At 46.3% G+C, this 21,892-nt stretch overlaps 1 protein-coding gene and 1 long non-coding RNA gene across 4 annotated transcripts in view; both read left to right on the top strand.

The window, feature by feature from the left end:
• The window catches only part of LOC310826294, a 204,687-nt gene that overhangs the window by 23,839 nt on the left and 158,956 nt on the right, over positions 1-21,892 (top strand). The window lies entirely within an intron of this gene.
• PRKCQ (protein kinase C theta) overlaps positions 1-21,892 on the top strand; it is a 56,712-nt gene that overhangs the window by 20,863 nt on the left and 13,957 nt on the right. For 2 of the 3 annotated variants that reach the window (XR_014555586.1, XM_083700281.1), the window contains exons 4-13: positions 58-118; positions 1,789-1,951; positions 4,276-4,307; positions 8,224-8,309; positions 9,763-9,892; positions 11,792-11,901; positions 13,170-13,290; positions 14,948-15,108; positions 16,406-16,579; positions 19,199-19,290. Coding sequence is in view for 2 of the 3 variants with exons in the window: in XM_083700281.1 (XP_083556407.1) it covers positions 58-118; positions 1,789-1,951; positions 4,276-4,307; positions 8,224-8,309; positions 9,763-9,892; positions 11,792-11,901; positions 13,170-13,290; positions 14,948-15,108; positions 16,406-16,579; positions 19,199-19,290 (1,130 nt within the window). In the remaining variant the exon portion in view is untranslated. Of the gene's footprint in view, positions 1-57; positions 119-1,788; positions 1,952-4,275; positions 4,308-8,223; positions 8,310-9,762; positions 9,893-11,791; positions 11,902-13,169; positions 13,318-14,947; positions 15,109-16,405; positions 16,580-19,198; positions 19,291-21,892 lie in introns of all 3 variants that reach the window. The other variant, XM_083700280.1, reaches the window with a different exon arrangement.

The raw sequence follows: 21,892 nt of genomic DNA, 5'->3' as shown, positions 1-21,892 counted from the left end.
AAACAAAAAAAAAAAGCTATTTTTAACTTGCCTTCCTTTATTTTATTTTATTTTTAGCTAGAACTGAAGCCACAAGGCAGAATGTTAATGAACGCAAGATACTTCCTGGAAACTACTGGCAAGTGATGGTCATATTATTTCTACGACATTTTCAGTTATTTTCGCTGCGGATTTCCCCACCCTGAAAGCTCAGGTTGGGACATGGTAATTTCAAAATGTACAAAATCCCAACACAGAGCGATAAATACTTTTACATAAAGAAACACAGCAGAAACCTCAAAATATTGAAATTCTTAAACTGCTCAGGGACCAGTTCATTGGCTGGTGCAATTTTAATTGGCTATTATGGCAACATATTGGGATTTGTGACACCCAAAGGACTGATTCACACATGCATGAGCGTCATTTGCTGTCTTTCATCACTCAGGACAAACCCTGTGCCCCTTCTGGACTCATTGCTTTCGGACAGAATTCAGTCACATCCTGGTGATTTTCAGTTTGTGCAATTGAAGTTGGCTTGGTGCTTTTGTGTAACGAACCAGCTTCCTGAGAAGGAAAGTGACTGGAAAATAGATTGGAAAGCATATTGCTTGCTGGATGCAAGGTGGTCTAACCACCCTGCAAGCAAATCAGAACGAATGCACAATAAATAGCCAACATAGTCCAAAAACACGCTACAAACTTTGTACGAGAAATCGGGCTGAATTCTTGAGAAACAGTTAATGGGCAATTGTGTGTTCGCTGTTTCGTTTTTTAAAAAACTACAGTAAATTGCAAACTCAGCTAGACCTTGGGGTAGGAGTAGCCTTGTCTTTTTGTTACAGTCCCAAATTGGAGTCACACACCCCACGCCCCTGCCATTTACATTTGGGCAGAAAGGTCCTGTTTTCCTCCCAATTCAAAGAGTGGGTGTAAAGAGCCAGCGTGGTGTAGTGGTTAAGAGCAGTGGACTCGTAATCTGGTGAACCAGGTTCGCGTCTCCACTCCTCCACATGCAGCTGCTGGGTGACCTTGGGCCAGTCACACTTCTCTGAAGTCTCTCAGCCCCACTCACCTCACAGAGTGTTTGTTGTGGGGAAAAGGAGATTGTTAGCCGCTTTGAGACTCCTTAGGATAGTGATAAAGTGATAAAGTGGGATATCAAATCCAAACTCTTCTTCTTTAGCTTAGTAGCAGGACACCATTTTTCTGTACAGTCCCCAATTTTGCCATCATTTCTTGCTTATAGCATCTGGTTGGTAAGAACACGGTGCTGGACCAGATAAGCAATTGCCCTGATTCAGAGGGCTCTTCCTATGCTCTGAGTCAGAAGAAGCTTCTTTCATTTGGGGTAGAGGTCATTACAAGAGATGCCCAACATTTGATGAGAGCCAAAATTACAGCCATGTTACTTCTGCTGGAGGGAACCTCTTCAGGCTAGGAGAGGAGGGTTGCGACGTTGTGTCAGTCCTCCCTGCACATCAAAATCTAGCAGATCAAGGACAAATGTAGATGAGAACCCTTCTCCCTGACCAGCTAGTTTTTCAAAGACATGGAATTCCCCCCCATGGGGCAATCATTCAGGCATATGGCACCCCCAGGCAGTTCACAAATATATGCACCAACCACTCACTTCTCTTGGTTGTGTGACTCAGCCCTCTGAGTTGTTTTAGGAAGTGTGCCCTGCTCTTTATTTTTAAAGCTGACGCCTTTTCGAGCTGATTTAAATATATGTTATTTTAGCTTCTAGGCAGACTGCAGGAATTCGTCATCAGAATAACCAAGCTTCTCTCTCTTTCTCTCACCCAGATGATCCAGAGTTTATTGACTGTGAAAAGGAAGGGTTTTTCTCTCTGCACCAACGCAGAGGAGCCATCAAGCAAGCCAAGATCCACAATGTCAAGTGTCACGAGTTCACTGCTACCTTCTTCCCCCAGCCCACCTTCTGTTCCGTTTGCCACGAGTTCGTCTGGTATGACACATGGCTTCAGCCCTCCCTTCCTTGATCTATTCCCATGGCAGTCTTCCCCCAGCCTGATGCCCACCAGATGTTTTTGGGACTACAACTCCCATCAGGCCCCAGTTTGAATGGCCCTAGACTAACATTTGCCAGTTGTGCTTGCTGTGGCTGATGGGAATTGTAGTTCAAAAAATCTGTAGAGCACAAGTGTGAGGAAGATTGTCTAGTGGGGAAGGGGCAACCTGCTGCTTCTCTGATGGAGAGGGAGGGGTTTGGAAGAGAGATCTCTTCCTCTCTCACAGCAAAATTATACGCAATGGCAATTGCTCCAAGCACATTAAAACTTGGTTAAATTTGCATCTGCCCTCATCTACCTTAAACAAATGTTCCCCATGAAAATACGAAATCTTGCAAATAAGTGGATGTTTTACTCAGTGTTTCCAGACATTACAGCAAAGTAATCTCCACCAATTGGCAGTAAGACGGATATGAAAAGGGGTTTCAAATGACTTAAAAAGAAAAGTACTCGCTTTCTTTTTTTTAAAAAAAAAAGATCATACAGTCTTTGAGTCGGCAAAGATGCAGGCTTTAAAATCTCCATTTTGGAGAGATTCAGTTCACTTGCAGGAACAACTGAGCTGGGAGCCAAAGCCACATGGCTCCTTCTTTGCTTGTTCCAGGAAGCACCAAGAGAAAAAGACTGAGAAGCAGAGTGCGGGTGGGGGGTGGGGAGAGCAGAGGCTGCTGAGTGCCTGCTTAGCACTCCCACTCTGGTAACGAACTCATGGCTCAGGTTAACCCTTTCATGCATGCAGTTGTGAGTCAGTAACTGTGTATCTTACAACAGAACCCTCTTACCAGCAGGGCCACTGCGAACCATTCCTCATGGTTCCCCCATATGCAAATGATGCAACCTCAAATAGCTGTTGGAGGCAAACAACACCTATGAATTTAACATGTATTTTTGAAAATTTGAACAGCATCCGCTGCAGGGGGATTTCCTCCCCTTTCCTCTGCATTGGGCCCAAAGGAGGACTGATGCGATAGAGAGAGAGAGAGCACAAAAATCACCTTAAAAGGAGGAATTTTCCTCAGAACCATAGCAGAAGAGAAAAGGGCTAAATTTCTGCTCCACACTGGCTTTGATTCTCTCCCCAAACAGATGATCTTTGCATTTTTATTTTTATTTTAAAACTTGCATGTTCTAAATGCAAAGACATATTTATGTCCTGCCTCTACCTTGAATGTATTAAAGGTAAAGGTAAAGGTACCCCTGCCCGTACGGGCCAGTCTTGACAGACTCTAGGGTTGTGCGCTCATCTCACTCAATAGGCCGAGAGCCAGCGCTGTCCGCAGACACTTCCGGGTCACGTGGCCAGCGTGACAAGCTGCACCTGGCGAGCCAGCGCAGCACACGGAACGCCGTTTACCTTCCCGCTGGTAAGCGGTCCCTATTTATCTACTTGCACCCGGGGGTGCTTTCGAACTGCTAGGTTGGCAGGCGCTGGGACCGAACGACGGGAGCGCACCCCGCCGCGGGGATTCGAACCGCCGACCATGCGATCGGCAAGTCCTAGGCGCTGAGGTTTTGCTATCGTACTAATAGTGGCTTCAGTTTTCTCCAGTCGTTATCCAGCTGACACCACTTATTTGAGGAAATTTGACCATCCCCCAAATTCAGAAAGACATTTACGCAAGCCAAATTCCATGTCTTGCCACCTGCACTATGGGAAGGCAGATACAGAAAGAGTCCTCGTGGCGAGGGGGTCTGCCCATGTAAGAGAGGTCAAATTGAAACTGCGGGCCACGTTCTATTCCATTGTAGATTTAACTCAGAGCCTCTATCGTAACCTTTCTTGTATGCAAAGTACCAGGGAGGACAGAGAAACATTATTTAAATGACCTCTTGTACAACCAGAATCCAGATGTCACTAGAAATGTGCAGCAGCTAGATTTTGTGCAATAGCCACAAGTCAACGAAAGCAAGAGATTACACAGCGGCACAAACAGTCATAAATCATTGCAGCTTATAGTGAAATCTTCTTGTTCTTTTATTTCTTAAATGGAGTTCTTAAGTCTTTTTAATTAGTATATTGATTGTTAAGTTCCACTCTGATCGTTTTTGTCGTTTTTGTAAAGAACTATGCAGGAATTCTGGTTTTAGTATGCTGGCTGTTTGGCCGTAATAATAAACATTAATTCACTTGAGTGAGGAGCCTAGCCCTTCTGGGCCCAGATCCCAACACACAGCATTTATTTTGTTTTAAAGTCATTCTTCTCAAATATATATGATGAACGTTATCCTTACTCCAGATTCTCTCCTTTCTGTGTTTCAGGGGTCTTAACAAGCAAGGTTACCAGTGCAGACGTAAGAAACTTTTAGCATATCGTGTTATTTACAACTGCCAAAATAGAAACTGCAGTGTTTCTTGTGTGCCACCCTGAAGAAAACCGAGAATGCTTAAAAAAATATATAGCAAGCCAGCCGTGGAAACAAAGAGTGCATGTGTAAATGTGACCTACAAGAGCCATGTCACCTGTTATGTACTGAGTTGAATAGGATCCAAAATGCAGCAGTCTGATTGGTCCTAGAACAATAGGATCCAAAATGCAGCAGTCTGATTTGTCCTAGAACAATAGGATTCAGAATGCAGCAGTCTGATTGGTCCTAGAACAATGCAGCAGTATGATTGGTTGGCAGGAACCACCCAATCATGCTCCAGATAGAAGTGAAACCACAACCTGATTGGCTTACAGTAGAATTCCGGAATTAGCCAATCATGTGCAGGGGCGCCGACTTATAAAAAATATTGGGGGGGGGGGCCATACCGGGGTCCTGCCCCGGGAAGTTTTCTAAATTTTAGATGAAAATTAGTGAGTTTTAAAGTTTTTTAAAAGTATTTTAGAGTCATATGATCAACATTAGAACCCCGAAAACTCGACTCTCTATAACTCCACACTTGGGGAAACTCGACAAGCCTGAAACACTTTTTGGCTTTGAAAAAAGAAACAAAACATAAACACGCACGGTATTTTCGTAAAAAGCTAATTTAATTTACAGTAACAATTATGCTTATAGACTATTACAGAGCAGTGAATATATAGCTCTGAAAAGACTGAAATGATATTTAAATAAATCCTAAACTATCATTAAAAGAATAAAACATAAAATATTGCTGTCGCACAGTAATAGCACTTTGATTAATAAGTGAAATAGCTAATTTAAGCTTACTTTGAATAAGGCTGAGGGTTCATTAAATAAAAATAATATCTCAAAGTTAATGCTTTAATAAAGTTAATAAAGTTAATACAGTATGCCTAATACTGTATGTAAATACTGTAATACTGTATGTAAATAACGGGCTTTAATTGGGTCTTACACCCTAAAAATATTTAAGTATTTGAAAATAACTAATACAGTACTATAGTAATATAGAAATACAGTACTAAACTAGTACTAATATTTCGAAACTGAAAATTTAACATTCTGTATGTATTTAATTCTCTATTTTATAAAGATTTTTAATATCTGACAGTGAGTTTGGAGTAGCCCAATGCAAAAATCCTGAGGATCCATGTGGATCCATGCTTTGTAACCACGTTTTTGCACCACTGTGACCCTAGGCAACAGTGGGTGCGTGATTTTTTTGGTGCAAGATGTAGCCATGGACATGCTATGTGATCTGATGGTGAATTTAGGGTGACCCAGTGCAAAGATCCTGTGGATCCATGCTTTGTAACCACGTTTTTGCACCATTGCAGCCCCAGGCAACAGTGGGTGCGTGATTTTTTTGGTACAGACTGTAGCCATGGACATGCTATGTGATCTGATGGTGAATTTGGGGTGACCCAATGCAAAAATCCTGAGGATCCATGTGGATCCATGCTTTGTAACCACGTTTTTGCACCACTGTGACCCTAGGCAACAGTGGGTGCGTGATTTTTTTGGTGCAAGATGTAGCCATGAACATGCTATGTGATCTGATGGTGAATTTGGGGTGACCCAATGCAAAAATCCTGAGGATCCATGTGGATCCGTGCTTTGTCACCACGTTTTAAATGGGGAGGGAAGGAAAAACACAGAAGGGACAAGAAGCACAAGAGGGGTGTGCGGAGAAGCAGCTGGCTAAGAATGCAGGGGAGGAGTTTAATGGGGTGGGGGGGAGGAAAGGAAGGCAAAAGTCCCCCCCCCCCCAAGCCAGCCCTCTCTCTCTCTCTCCCACCATGTTTTTCGGCTGCCTGCGAGTCCCTAGAGCACGGAGAGGAGGAGGTGGTGGGCTGGAGCCTGCACGCAGTGTGACAAGGAAAGAATTAGAAGGAAGGACTCGATCCTTTCCTTAACCCTCTGCTTGCCAGGAGGGCAGGGGATTCCCTGCTCTTTGTTGAGTTTGAGCAAACGCAGCAACAGAAGCAGGTGGGCAGTAAGACCCTGAGGCAGAATGCAGGAAAGCAGCAGCTTCCGCCTTCCCTCCGCCCGCCCGATCTTATTTTTGCCTGATTTTTGCCTATTTTTGCCCCTGCGCTCCGGCGAGTCAGCTCCAGGGACCACACATTCGCTCAATAACACGCACAGACATTTCCCCTTACTTTTAAGGAGAAAAAATCTGCGTGTTATAGAGCGAAATTTACGGTAATAATTTTCTTAAATTATTGGGGGGGCGGAGCCCCCCAAATGAATTTTTGAGGGGGCTCGGGCCCCCTCAGGCCCCATGGAGTCGGCGCCTATGATCATGTGCAGCCCATTGTGTAAATAATGTATATAAAGCAGATACTTTGAGGGGACTTTCATTCATTCCTCCTCACCACTATGAGCTGAATAAAGAGCATGAAATCACTTTGCGACTCTGAGTATATTTCATCCCCTCTCACAGACTACAGTAGGAATTAATGACAACATTCTCTATTGGTCTACTCTGAAGTAAGGCAAATTGAGATCAGTGGGACTTACGCCCAGGTCAGAAAGCATAGGGTTACAGCTGAAAAGTGCCTAATTTCTGGCTGGCTTGCGGGTCAACACACTCCCATTTCAGTCCAAACCTATGCTGGATCTCTCCTGTAATTTCTTATGAAATTCTGCATTCTGATGCGTTTTCCCACGAACCAGCTTCAGTCGGAATTGAGACAAAGAACAGTCTGGGCATGCTTTAAGCCACAAAGCCTGTTTTTTGTTAAATGCAATCCTAAAAGACAGTGGGGAGCAGGTAGAAGCTGCCTGCAGGTATATTCCGTCTGTGCAGCAGATTCTGGTTGAGTCCCCAAGTCTTTTAGGGATCTCACCTTTTCCTTAGGGTCTCCAGAAAAAGTGCAAAATCGCCAAGTGATAAGCCAAAATCGAGGGGATACGCCACTTTCCCATTGGCTCTGGAACTTTTGCAAATTGCTCCACCCAGTCAGGAGGCAGTCCTATGCTGGCTTATTCCCACACAGGATCGGTCCATGTCTTCTCTTTAAAAATGTACATTAGCTCCCAGTATGTTTCCCAGCACAATTCAAAGTGCTGGCACTGACCTTTAAAGCCCTAAACGGCCTCAGCCCAGTATACCTGAAGGAGCATCTCCACCCCCATTGTTCAGCCCGGACATGGAGGTCCAGCTCCGAGGGCCTTCTGGAGGTTCCCTCACTGCGAGAAGTGAGGTTACAGGGAACCAGGCAGAGGGCCTTCTTGGTAGTGGCACCCGCCCTGTGCAAACGCCTTGCCTTCAGATGTCAAAGAAAAAAAGAACTGACTTTTAGAAGACATCTGAAGGCAGTCCTGTATTGGGAAGTTTTTAATGTTTGATGCTTTATCGTATTTTAAATATTCTGTCGGGAGCCGCCCAGAATGGCTGGGGAAACCCAGCCAGATGGGCAGGGGAGAAATAAACAAACAAACAAACAAACAAACAAACAAACAAATAATAATAAATAAATAACAACAACAACAAAACAACAACAACAATAATAATAATTTCTAAAGTCCAATACTGTATTTCCAGTATTTCTCTTATTGCTTGTGGCTGGATTTAAAAGGGAATTAAACAAACCCGTGAAGGATTAGGCTATAACAGGGGTAGGCAACCTAAGGCCTGACGGCCGGATCCGGCCCATTCGCCTTCTCAATCTGGCCCGCAGCACGTTTTTACATGAGTAGAATGTGTGCTTTTATTTAAAATGCATCTCTGGGTTATTTGTGGGGCCTGCCTGGTGTTTTTATATGAGTAGACTGTGTGCTTTTATTTAAAATGCATCTCTTACTTCTTGTGGCCCTTCAACAATGCTTTATATGGTTTGTTTTCCCTTCCCAGAATGCAATGCTGCCATTCACAAGAAGTGCATTGACAAAGTAATAGCAAAGTGTACGGGATCAGCCATCAATAGCAGAGAAACCATGGTATGTATCTGAATGAAGTTCCTTTTTGTGAATCAGCTGAAGGTGGCCTGTATCTGAATGAAACTTCTTGTGAATCGGTTGAGGGTGGTGTGTATCTGAATGAAGGATTTTTTTGTGACTCAGTTGACAACACACTGGTTGCCAAGAGTTTGAAAACACCTTTCCTCATTAAAAAAAAAAAAAAAGGATTGGAGAAAATCATGGACCTCGAAGTAGAGACGTGCAGATAGATTTGGTGCCCTCTGCCAATTTCTCTTCTTCACAACAACCCTGTGAGGTAGGCTAGACGGACACAAATGGGACTACATAGTCACACGAGGTGTAAACATGGCGTCTGCAAAGAATTTAAGCGAATTCCGTACGCATGGTGCAAAAAATCTCAACAACTCTGTGGGTGTCTGTCAGGAATTTTACTTTTTGAACCCTACACAAGGGAAAGGAACGGCTCCAGAATTTTTGCTGCCTGGGGCAGATTAGAAAATGGGGTCCCCTATTGCAGTCCAAATATATCGTCCCTAAGGCCAGCAAACTTGCTTTGGCAGCAGAGACAGAAAATCCCACCAGCATCTCCCGGCAGCACTAAGAAATGCAGTGCTAATAACTGCAACAATTTGCTATACTTTTATGACATCCAAAATCGACCACCTGATGCTGTTGCCTCACTCTGCCTAATGATAGAGCTGGCACTGATGCCACGGCTGAATGGGGTCTGAACTCACCTATCCTGACCTAAGTCAGGCTCTCATGACGCCACTGCCTCCGTGAGTTGCCTTGGACAAGACGTCGTCCTTCCTCTTCTACTCCAAAATGACCTACTTCGCAGGCAAGCTGGATAAAATATTGGTTTACAGCAGAGAGAGGGAACCTCCAGGTGTTGCTGGACAGCAGTTCTCATTTCCCTGATGATTTGCCATGTTGGCTGGGGCTGATGGGAGCTGGAGTCTAACCACATCTGGATGTCCACAGCTTTCTCATCCCTGGTCTATTGTGAATGTTAAGTTGTGGGTGAACATATCAGACGACACAGCGATTCTTCAAACAGCTCTTGTTTATTCACAGGCCAGAACAGAACTGAACTGAAGGGTTCAGTCAGCCTGCTTATATAGAGCTCAACTACAACGTAACTGTAACAATTTTCTAAAACTATCCAATCACTGAGCGTCACTTTCGATCCCTTATTTGCATAACTATCTACAGTATCCCCCTGCTGGCCCAGGGTGAGAACTTCAGTACATAACAGTGAAAGGGACAACATTTGATTACAGTCACTGCAGAATCCATCACATTGTTTATAATTCCTTGTTCAATTCATTTGCACTGGAACTGTTTGTATTTGCAAAAGAGGAACTGTTTAAAGGCTTGAACCCCTTCAGTTTTGTATGTATTTGCAACACCAGAAGCAGGCCGTGTGCGTCCTCTGACCTCGTCCTCTCTCTCTCTCTCACTTTTGCAGTTCCACAAAGAGAGGTTTAAGATTGACATGCCCCACCGATTTAAGGTCTACAATTACAAAAGCCCAACGTTCTGCGATCACTGCGGCACCCTGCTCTGGGGTCTGGCGCGGCAGGGTTTGAAATGTGATGGTAAGTCCAGGGACTCAGCTATAGAGCTACAAATATAACATGAATAGAACGCAACCCGCAGCGCTGCCTCTGCGCACACGCAGGTTGCGATTCGCCACTTCTGCGCATGCACGTGACGTCATTTTGCGCTTCTGCGCATGCGCGAGTGGCGAAACCTGGCAGTAACCCTTTCCAGTACTTCCCGGTCGCCTCGGGACGCAACCTGAAAAAACGTATCATGAAGCAAACGTAACATGAGGTATGACTGTATTATTATTATTATTATTATGAGGAATGGTTGAAGGAGCTGGGTTTGTTTAGCCCGGAAAGGAGGAGACTGAGAGGAGATAGCATAGCAATCTTCAAATATCTCAAGGGCTGTCACATGGAAGATGGAGCAAGCTTGTTTTCTCCTGTTTTGGACGGTAGGACTCAAACCAATGGCTTCAAGAATCTCAAGGAGATTCTGACTAAAGAACAGGAATAATGTTCTGAGGGTAAGAGCTGTTTGGCAGGGGAAGAGACTCCCTTGGGAGGTTGTGGAACCTCCTCCCTTGGAGGTTTCTGAGCAGAGGTTCGATGGCCATCTGCCATGGATGCTTTAGTTGAGTTTCCTGCATTGCAGGGGGTTGAACCAGATGACGCTCACGATCCCTTCCAACCCTACAATTCCAAGATTCCATGACAGATTTTCCACCCCAGTTTGTAACAGAAGGGGAAACAGCAGAGGGAGATAGGAGGAGATAGGAATCATCCTTCTGAGAGTACAGTTCTCAGTGGGGAGGACCAGAGTTGAGCCTGCTTTCCTGGTTGCCACTTCTCAGATGAGAGGCCTACAGAGAACGTTAGGTAAAGGCTGGCAGCAGGATCAGGTCATTGATAACCATAGTTATCCTAAACCATAGTTTAACTGTGTGCTGGATGAAAAAGAAAGAGCTGTTTGACAGTGGAACGGTGTGCTGGGCCCAGGGGTAACCCGTGAAACGTGGTCCAGGACCGGTCCAGAATCCGAATGTTCTGCTAGGAGCCCGACAGGGCCAAGGCAGGACACGAGGCAGGATACCAGGCAAGGACAGGAGCAGGATCTGGCATACAGCAGTGTTGCTCCCGCAACCCGGGGCTAGGTCCAACAGCCTTTTATCTTTGTCAGGGTAGCGGCCGGTCCTGATCCCCCAGCGACTCACCTCCCTGTTTCGCCCGAAGGCGAGCACTCCTCCTGCGAGTACTCAGGTCTCTCCTTCTCTCAGACCTGAGTCTCTCCAGCTCGGGAGACGTTGGTGGGTTACTAGACCCAGGGGCTGCCTCAGCCTTCCCTGACCCAACTGGTAGTGGAGCAGCTGTAAGTGATGGCCCAGCTGAAGGCAACGAGGTAATCCCCACATCTGGAACCAGGGCAGGCTCAGGCCCCTGACTTGGCCCAGCTGGTGCTTGTTGCAGGGGGACCTGTGCAGACTGGGACTCTTCAGGCCCCAGACTTGGTTCAGATGATGCCTGGGGCAAAGGATCTGGTGCAGACTGAGACTCCTCTGGTTTCGAGTCCGAGCCCAAGTCCCAGGCCATCACAAACGATCTCCCTTGGGAGGTGGCGGACTATCCTTCCTTGGAGGTTTTTAAGCAGAGGTTGGATGGCCATCTGTCATGGATGCTTGAGTTGAGATTGCTGCATTGTAGGGGGTTGAACTAGATGATCCTTGGGGTCCCTTCCAACTAATAATTCTGCATACCAGTTGGTGGAAACCAGTTGGTGGGCTTGGGTCCTGCTCAAAGGTTTCCCACTGGGTGGCCACTGGAAGACCAGGAGGCTGGACTCATTGCACCATTGGCCTGACCCAGCGGGCTCTTCTAATGTTCTTAACCTGTGGACTGGATTCTCTTAATGTTGTCAGAACCTCACCTGCTGACTCCATGCCTTCCTTGCAGCCTGTGCCATGAACGTCCACCACAAGTGCCAAGCCAAAGTGGCAAATCTCTGCGGCATCAACCAGAAGCTCATGGCGGAAGCGCTGCAACTGATCGAGAGCCGGCAGCAGGTGGGCAAGAGGCTGCGTTCTTTGGCTCCTCTGGGGCAAAAGAAGGCTGGGGGCTTATGTATGTTTCTTGTACTTGCCACCTCTACAAAAGAGGATATCCCATTCTCCCTGTGAATTTATTTTAGTTGGTCTGAAGTATCAGATGAAATGGGGGCTGGATTCCTCCCTTACCCCTGCCGTCCAACTTTAGCAGGTGGGTGGGGCTGCCCCGCCTGTCCATCATCTGACGCCAACCTCATTATGACATCGGGTGGCAACTTCAAAGCGGGTCCCTTTGCTGTGGGTGCCAATCAACTCATCGGTGCCAGGAGAAACTTCAAAGGGCTTTGCTTCTGGTAACAATCAGCTGACAGTTGGTGACAACAAGCCATTTGAAGTCCATTTGCAAGCGATCCAAACAGATGATTTGGAGATTGCTGGCAGTACCGATCAGGACACAAAGACGTCCGTTGACTAGGGCACTCTTGATGGTCCTGCTTGCAGTATTCTCCAAGTTTCTGGTTGCCACAGTGGAGACTCTGCCCTACCTTCACCATCAGAGGCAGCAACAGTCTACTAGCTGTTGGAAGCCACAAGAGTGACTGTTGTGCTCATGTTCTGCTTGTTTCTCATGGGCATCTAGTGGGCTACTGTGAGAATAGGATGCTGGAATAGAGGGGCCATTTACCTGATCCTGTAGGCTCTTATTATTATTATTATTTTACAGCTGGCACCTTCAAAGTGAAATGAAATGAAATACTTTATTGCCACTTGTACAACTTGTATACAGTGAGATTACTCGAGCACCCCCCACTCAGCTCTCTTATTCTTAATTCCCCTCGTTTACTGACACACACACACCAAACCCGAAAGTCAGTTGCCCTGTTGTTATCTTTTCATTCAGCAGCCTAACAGCCCAGGGATAGAAGCTGTTCTTTACCCTGTTGGTGTGACTAATCGTGCTTCTATATCTTCTGCCCGAGGGCAAGAGATCAAGAAAGTGCCGGCCAGGATCATTTTTCCCTCGTTGGGCAAAAACTCATCTTCTCCTCACGGCCAGCCCAACTCTTTGACAAGTTGCTAAGAAGTGTGTTTGTTTCTGTGTGTGACCTGCATTCTGGTTTTAGGGTGTTTTCCATGGTTGTAGGGTGTCATCTATGGACAAACTCCATCGATTGTTATTTTTTTTAGTTTCCAATCTTGTGCCCCATACTAGATCCCACACTTGCACAGTGTCCAGCAAGCATGCTACGTGAGTCATTCCTTTACTTCTTTTTACCATGAGGCAGGCTAGAAGCTTGCGGGAGTCAGAGAAGATCTTGAGAGAAGGACCTGTGGAAATTGTCTTCCCTGACAAAGACCCGATGCCCGCTGCTCCTCCCGTGCCAGCACCTCCAGCAGGGAAAAAAGGTTCTGTATTTTATCATTTGAGTAAAGGTAAAGGGACCCCTGACCATTAGGTCCAGTCTTGGCTGACTCTGGGTTGTGGTGCTCATCTCGTTTTATTGGCCAAGGGAGCTGGCGTACAGCTTCCGGGTCATGTGGCCAGCATGACTAAGCCGCTTCTGGCGAACCAGAGCAGCGCACGGAATCGCCGTTTACCTTCCTGCCAGAGCGGTACCTATTTATCTACTTGCACTTTGATGTGCTTTCGAACTGCTAGGTTGGCAGGAGCAGGGACCGAGCAACGGGAGCTCACCCCGTCGTGGGGATTCGAACCACCGACCTTCTGATCGGCAAGCCCTAGGCTCTGTGGTTTAACCCATAGCGCCACCTGCGTCTCAGTTATCACTTGAGTAGCCACCTTATTTAGCAGTCTCCTTGGTCTATATATATGTTTCTGGCTTTAAACATTTACCTGCCAAATATTGAGAAAGGAGATAAAACAGGGACCTATACAAGACAAGGCCTGGAGTCAATGGGAAGGATGACCTCAGAAGGTGATGGATTCTCCCTCACTGGAGACTTTTAGCAAAGGTTGGATGGCCACCAATCAAGGGTTCTTGAACTGATATTCCCTTTATTTCAGGGGTAGGACTAGATGACCCTGAGGGACCCTTCCAACTCTTTGACTCCTGCACAGAATGGAATGTGAATAACAATATTAATCTAAGGGCGATTCATTATTCCCAAGCTCCACTGAAAACAATGAATCACCCTTAGATTAATATTGTTATTCACGTTCCACCTTTCCTCCAAGGTGTTCAAGACGGTGGACACGGTTTTTCCCCTCCCCCTTTTATCTTCACAACAATATTTGTCAAAATTACAAATACCCAAATACAGACGGTCATTTACCCTCGCTAGATTCAACGTGCTGCCATCTGCCTTATTGCAGGGCAGATTCGAGGGTAAACCATACGTGGAACGAGTCGCCCCTGCGGCTTGATGGAGGTAGAAACTGTCTCTCATGTCTTGTTACGCTGCTGTTTCTACGGGGATATACGCTCGGTATTTATCACTCCTGTTATACAGAAATCTCCAAATGGGTCCGAACTTCAATGTCTAAAACTCCTGGTAGAGGACAAGGATCTAGAGATTACACTAAGGGTGGCCAAATTCTGTGCAACTGCCATAAAACTTAGGGAACAAGCTGTGCTACCAAAATGACTAAGGTTTTAAATGATAATTTTAGGTTATCTTTTAGTGCTCAAGATTTAATATATGTATTTTTTAACTGCCACTATATCTGAATTGTCTCTGTTATACCCAATTGCAATTCAATGTATTCCTGTTGTGTTTTATGATTTTCCTGACCTGGAACCGGTCTGTGACCGTAATAATAAAATTCTATTCTTCACAACAACCTTGTGAAGTGGATTAGGCTGAGAGACACTCCCCATCCCACAGCCACCCAAGACTGTGTCCCAGAAACACAGACGAGAGTTTCAGATGGCTTAAGCCAGCCAGCCAAGCTGCATCTGTCCCAGGTTACCCTTCGCCACAAATTTGGAGGTTGGGTGGGAAGAGTGGTGCAATGGGGTGCGTTCCCAGAAGCAGTTAAGTCTCGTCAGTGCAATGGGGAGATCTCTTTCAGTTAACGCAACTCCACTGGGATCCATTGCAGAGCCTCAGGGAGTTTCCTGGGAATCCCCTGCGGAAGACGTCCCGGGTCCCGATTCCCCGGTGGAACTGGAACCAAGGAAAGACCTCCCCGCTCAGCTGCCGAAGTTTACCATAGATGATTTCGTTTTGCACAAAATGTTGGGGAAAGGAAGCTTTGGCAAGGTAAGGAGTGAAAGCGAGAGCAGGAGACACAACGTACTGTTGGTGTTGTGTTGTTTTTTTATACAAAAACAAAGCCCTACTTGAATTAAATACAAAATACCACATACAATTTATGGATTACTTTACAGTGGACGCTCGGGTTGTGAACGTGATCCATGCGGGATGCACGTTCACAACCCGCAGCGTTCGCAACCTGCAGCAGCACATTTGCACACGCGCAGGTTGTGATTCAGCACTTCTGCGCATGCACGACCGCCGAAACCCGGAAGTAACCCGTTCTGGTATTTCCGGGTTTCGGCGGTCCATAACCCAAAAAAATGCAACTTGAAGCGTCTGTAACCTGAGGTATGACTGTACAGTAGAACAGAAAACCAGGGTTGTATTAACCATTAAACAAGAGCAGGGAACCTCGATCCACACACTTCTTGCTCTTGAGACTCTTCCTAGGTCATATTGCCTCCCCAGTCTACACCCCTTCTCCCCAGCCCTCAAGACTATAGTCTGCACTCTCCCTAAGAGTTTTTACCTGGTTGGAATGTGTCCCTGAACTGGGATAATGTCTCTTGCTTGTCTGGGAGGAGGTGTGTGCGTGTACATGTGTGCATAGAAATCATGGCTTTTGCATAGCTTGCATGTAACTTAAAAAGGTAAAGGGCCCCCTGACCATTAGGTCCAGTCGTGGCCGACTCTGGGGTTGCAGCGCTCATCTCGCTTTATTGGCCGAGGGAGCCGGCGTACAGCTTCCGGGTCATGTGGCCAGCATGACTAAGCCACTTCTGGCGAACCAGAGCAGCGCACAGAAACACCGTTTACCTTCCCGCCAGAGCGGTACTTATTTATCTACTTGCACTTTGACATGCTTTTGAACTGCTAGGTTGGCAGGAACAGGGACTGAGCAACGGGAGCTCACCCCGTCACGGGGATTTGAACCGCTGACCTTCTGATCAGCAAGCCCTAGGCTCTGTGGTTTAACCCACAGCACCACCCGCATCCACAATAAAACTGACACCTGTTGCTCCACCCACTTATTCCTTTGGCCCCACCCACACGGCCTCTGAAAGCTCACCCACAAAAGAGAGTGGCCCTTGAGTTGGGAAGTGCTCCCCATCCCTGCACGACACCTTGGCTACTCGCTTTCAAATCGGTCTTTGCAAACATAGGGACTAGAAACTTGATAAACATTCCTTCTGAGATTTTTGGTTAATTCTGCACTCAATTCTGAATTGCGCGGCTTTGCTTAACCTTGCCATGAATCGCAGCGTTTTGCAGTACCCTGAATTTATTTATTTTTGCCCAGGTCTTCCTTGTTGAGCTGAAGGACACAAACCAGTTTTTTGCCATGAAAGCTTTGAAGAAGGAGGTGGTGCTGATGGATGATGACGTTGAATGTACCATGGTGGAAAGGCGGGTCCTCTCTCTGGCTTGGGGACACCCATTCCTCACTCACGTCTTCTGTACATTCCAGACAAAGGTAACCAATTTCTTTCCTATTCACTCAGAATAGAGATTCTCATACTGTCTGCCTTCAGGACCCACTTGAGAAGGTCCACCAGTCACAAAATGGCAGCCAGTGGGGCATGGTTTTCAGATGAGTTTTAGTAATACAGTGGTACCTCAGGTTACAGACGCTTCAGGTTACAGACTCCACTAACCCAGAAATATTACCTCGGGTTAAGAACTTTACCTCAGGATGAGAACAGAAATTGTGCAGTGGCAGCAGGAGGCCCCATTAGCTAAAGTGGTACCTCAGGTTAAGAACAGTTTCAGGTTAAGAACGGACCTCCAGAACGAATTACCGTAAGTTCTTAACCCAAGGTGCCACTGTAATAATAATAATAATAATTTTTTATTTATACCCCACCCTCCCCAGCCAAGAACAGGCTCAGGGCGACTAACACCAGGTATAAAAACAATTGATTAAAACACAACTTTAAAACAAGATTAAAATACAACATTAAAATGCAGCCTCATTTCAGTAGCAACTCAGTCAATCAATCAATCAATCAATCAATCAATCAAACCTTTATTGCATTAGCATACAGCCATAGCAGGATAAAACAAAAATGCTAGAGACAAGCAACCAAACAAAATTCAAAGCTATATTACTGGGGTTATGACATTTAAATTACCCTAAGACAATAATGTAAAGATTTAGTTGCCGGCGCCGGGAATCTAGAATGCGGATGAATATAAAGCATATAATGGCCCCAAAATAGGCTCGGCACATTAGGTTAAAAAGGTAATAAAAGAATTAAAACAGGTCCAGGTCTAGGACACACTACCCAGTCATAGTAGCCCTGAGTTTCAAGGCCTGCACTATAAAGATTGCCACCCCACGTGAAACTTGGGGATTTGCGTCCACAAGAAGCGATTTCAAACAGTCTTCCTTAGATGTGATGGTGGACGGGATCAAGAGGAGGAGCTTAGTTCTTATTAGCTCATAAATAGGGCAGTAGAAAAAGAAATGTATGAAGTCCTCTACTTCATTCATTGTGCATGGACATAGGCGCTGAGTAATAGGGGTCTTAGAGTAAATCCCCTGCAAGAAGGCCGTGGGTATAGAATGGAAACGGGTCATGGTGAACGCTCTTCTCAAATTGGGCTCCGTCAGGTCTATCAAGTAGTTGGCAAGTGATCTTACCACTTTCACTTTAGGGAGCCACATGGAGAGGCGAGCTGTGGTGGACTGTGCCCGGTCCATGGCCTCGTCTCTTGTAAGAATCCAGGCCTGGATTTTATGTTGGTCCCAAGATGACAGCGTGTCAAGATCTGGGAGGGACTAGCGTGCAGTAATAGTCTCCATGGCCTTGGACAACTCAAATCAAAAACTTTTTGAGGATGAAAATGTCAAATCTTCACCAAGGCCAACTATCCAGACTGGCCTTCGTGGGCCAGAACAAAAGCCAGGGAAGTCCCCAAATAGGAGTTCCATCGCAGAAGGAGAAAGGAAAAAGAAAGGGCCGTCTTATCCATAAGCGCTAGGGGTGCGGGGCACCCGGGCGCCGGGCTCTCAGAGTCTGGGGCCCGAGAGTTGAGTCGGGGAAGAGCCCGTCCGCCCGTCGGTCGGAGTGTTGTGGCAGGTTCTTCTGCTGCGGGCAGCTCTGCGCCACGAGTTTGGGGGCGACCGAGCCAGCGAGACACTGAGGCGGCTGGCTGGCACTGCCCTCCTGTGTGTCTGGGACTGGGCAACCAGGGGGAGGTGCCAGGCGAATCTTTGCACCCCGGTGCCACATATGTTTAAGACAGCCCTGCCTCCAGGCACCCACATGTGTGGGTTGAACAGACAAAGAAATTCTGCTTAGAAGAGTTTCGAGTCCCATCCTTGGCAGAAAATACTGGAAGCAAGCTGGCTCCCCCTTTTCTTAACAAAGAATCATACAACAGACTGAGAAGTAAGTTTAAAGCACACTTTACTTACTCATAATCATTCCTTGATTCTCAGATGCAACAGCATTAAAAACTATACAAGTAAAATGCTTATATTTACAGTAGAAGCAGCCTCAGACATGTGCCTGAGCTGAAGCAACTGGATATCTGTCTGCTCCCAGAAAGAGGGAGAGAGAAAGGATCACAAAATGCTGGGTGCTCTTTCCTCCTCAGTAGAGAAGGGGAAATGATATCACACAGAGCCCTCTCTATCAATTTCATGTCTATGATCTGGGTCCGCCTATCAGCAATATAGCTCTGTGGTCTTAACCCCTTCACATGCTAACTAGCAAGAATATGCATTAGATTTGGTTGATAATTTCCCACAATGATAGACTTCCATCTTCAGCTAGTGGTTTTTGGAGAATGGGGTTTAACAGCTTATCCACACTTCCCTTTGCCCCGTGATTTATTCCATTTGTCCCGTGATTTCTAGACACTTTCTCTGGGAAAACCACCTGTAAAATGGGTATCATAAATCCTCTGGTTTCTCTTCAGATCGTATAAATCTGTCGCCTTTTATCATGAATCCATCCATTTGAGTTTCCCCAAGAAAAAGCTGTCACTGAGGCAATGTTCCATTTCTTTTCTTCTGTCATCTGTTGCCCCAAAGACCATTTCATGATTATGATTATGATTTTAAGCCTTTTTTGTCATTTACTAGGAAAACCTCTTTTTTGTAATGGAATATCTCAACGGGGGTGACCTGATGTTTCACATCCAGATCTGCCACAAGTTTGACATTGGCCGAGCGAGGTAAGTTGGGGTCTGTTTTTGCTGCACATTCCTGGAGAGACAGAGAATCTGCTCAAACGTACCATCAGTGATATGGTACAGTCCTTGCAAGAGTAGATCATCTAGAAATTCATGATGTTTAGAGTCGGGACCATTGCAGTTTACTTTCTCTTTAGGGCCACATTCATGCCAAACGTTTAAAGCATCATGACAGCACTTGGCATTCCCCCCAGCAAAGAATTCTTGGAGCTGTAGTTTGTTAAGGGTGCTGAAAGTTGTGAGGAGACCCCCAGTCCCCTCACAGAACTACTATTCCCAGAGTTCCCTGTGAAGATGGATTGAGCTGAAGCCAGAGAGGGCTGAAGACTGGAGTTGCCCATTGGCAGCTCTTTACAGGAATGTTCTTCACTTGCAGGCTATTTTTTAAAAAAATCTGGGGGTGTTTTCAAGCACACACACACAAACACGCCCAATGCCTGCTGAGGTGGTACATTCCCACCAGAGGGTTATCCCATCTTGGAGCCCCTTTCTGTTTCTCTTCTTATGTAAAGGACGCTTTTAATTTATTTTTTAGTTTGTAAAACACGCATCAAGGACAGGGGGGACTATCTGGGCAGCATACAAAATATTAAAAAAATGTTTGTGGGTGCCCGGGCTCCCAAGGCCCCCTATAGTTGGTCCCTATGGCAGCACCCATTGAATAATAATAATAATAATAATAGTCTGGTAGTTGTTCTTCTCTTTGACATCTGGTTGAAGTGTTTTGTTTTGTTTTAGAAAGCTGTGGTAAAAAGCTGCTTCTGTGGAACCTCTTTTGTTCGGCTGCTCCTGAGCGCCGAGTCCCCAAAATAAAATAAAACACTAGCCTGAATCACATGAATGTAAAACCTAGAAGGTAAACACCAACCAAAGGTTTAAAAACGGATTGAGGCATGATTAAAACAAATAGAACAAAGCAAATAAAATAAGCCCCAGTACCCCTGGGGATAATTTTTTTAAAAAAATCAATATTGAAACCACTTTAGGGCTTTGTTTGGATTGAGGAGCGACTTGAAGTAAATTATTCATTAGAGCCGGGTGAGTGAAGGTGACTTTGGGCGTAGAAATCTGCCTTCCTCTGCGATTCCAGAGTTGGATTTCTAAAAAATATGGCCTTGCAAGAATTCCACCACTGCTTTTCCCTGTCACGAGGCAGGGTGGCAAAGGGAAGCCCTGGCTGAGTTTGCCCCCCTTGTGTGCAAGCCCCCAATGGTGAGGCTCTGCAAGAACTTCTGACAAGACAGAAGTACTGTTTTGGGGGGGGGACAGGAGGAGAGCAGGTGTGGAGGATTCCCTGGTTCTGAAAGGGGTAACTGTGCCCCTGAAGGACCAGGTGCGCAGCCTGGGAGTCATTTTGGACTCACAGCTGTCCATGGAGGCACAGGTCAAATCTGTGTCCAGGGCAGCTGTTTATCAGCTCCATCTGGTACGTAGGCTGAGACCCTACCTGCCCATGGAGTGTCTCGCCAGAGTGGTGCATGCTCTGGTTATCTCCCGCTTGGGCTACTGCAATGCGCTCTACGTGGGGCTACCTTTGAAGGTGATCCAGAAACTACAACTAATCCAGAACGCGGCAGCTAGACTGGTGACTGGGGGCAGCCACCGAGAACACATAAAACCGGTCTTGAAAGACCTACATTGGCTCCCAGTACATTTCTGAGCACAATTCAAAGTGTTGGTGCTGACCTTTAAAGCCCTAAATGGCATCGGTCCAGTATACCTGAAGGAGCGTCTCCACCCCCAGCGTTCTGCCTGGACGCTAAGGTCCAGTGCCGAGGGCCTTCTGGCGGTTCCTTCACTGTGAGAAGCCAAGTTAGAGGGAACCAGGCAGAGGGCCTTCTCAGTAGTGGCACCCGCCCTGTGAAACGCCCTCCCACCAGATGTCAAAGATAACAACAACTACCAGACTCTTAGAAGACATCTCAAGGCAGCCCTGTTTAGGGAAGCTTTTAATGTTTTATGTATTACAGTATTTTAATATTTTTTTGGAAGCCGCCCAGAGTGGCTGGGGAAGCCCAGCCAAATGGGCAGGGTATAAATAATAAGTTGTTGTTGTTGTTGTTGTTATTTCCTTGAGGCGAAGCCCTTGCACAGCCTCACGGCTGCCCGGCTCCATCACTGGGGCAGCAGCGGATATTCCTCCTCAGGCACCGAAATGCCTTGGGCCGCTCCTGGAACGGGGCCTTTCTGGAGCGGTGCGCTTCTGAACCGAAGAAGAAAACTCTTAATCCCGGGTGTAGGGAGTGGAGAAAGTTCTTGCCCCCTGACGAAGGAACTCTGCACGTTCTCAGGAGCATTCTCCCTATGCATCCCAACTGTTACTTGACTCAGCTCTTGCCGTTGCCAACAGGAAGAAGGGACGTCACTAAGAAGGAAGATGGCTGGCGGTGCCACTATTTCTGCCGCCGCCACTCCTGGACTGGTGGCAAGGCTGCATTTCCATGGCAGTTTAATTCCCTTTCCCCCAAATACCTCCTGCCCCGACCCCCATCATTGTGCATTAATGTAGATGTTTGCAGAAAAGTTATTTGTCCTTTCCATCTGACAAAAGCGGTGGGCTGTAGATTCATTCAGGACAGGAAAA

This window comes from Podarcis gaigeae (assembly GCF_964106915.1).
Source record: "Podarcis gaigeae genome assembly, chromosome: 10".
Taxonomy (NCBI): domain Eukaryota; kingdom Metazoa; phylum Chordata; class Lepidosauria; order Squamata; family Lacertidae; genus Podarcis; species Podarcis gaigeae.
This window is presented reverse-complemented; position numbering and strand designations above follow the sequence as displayed.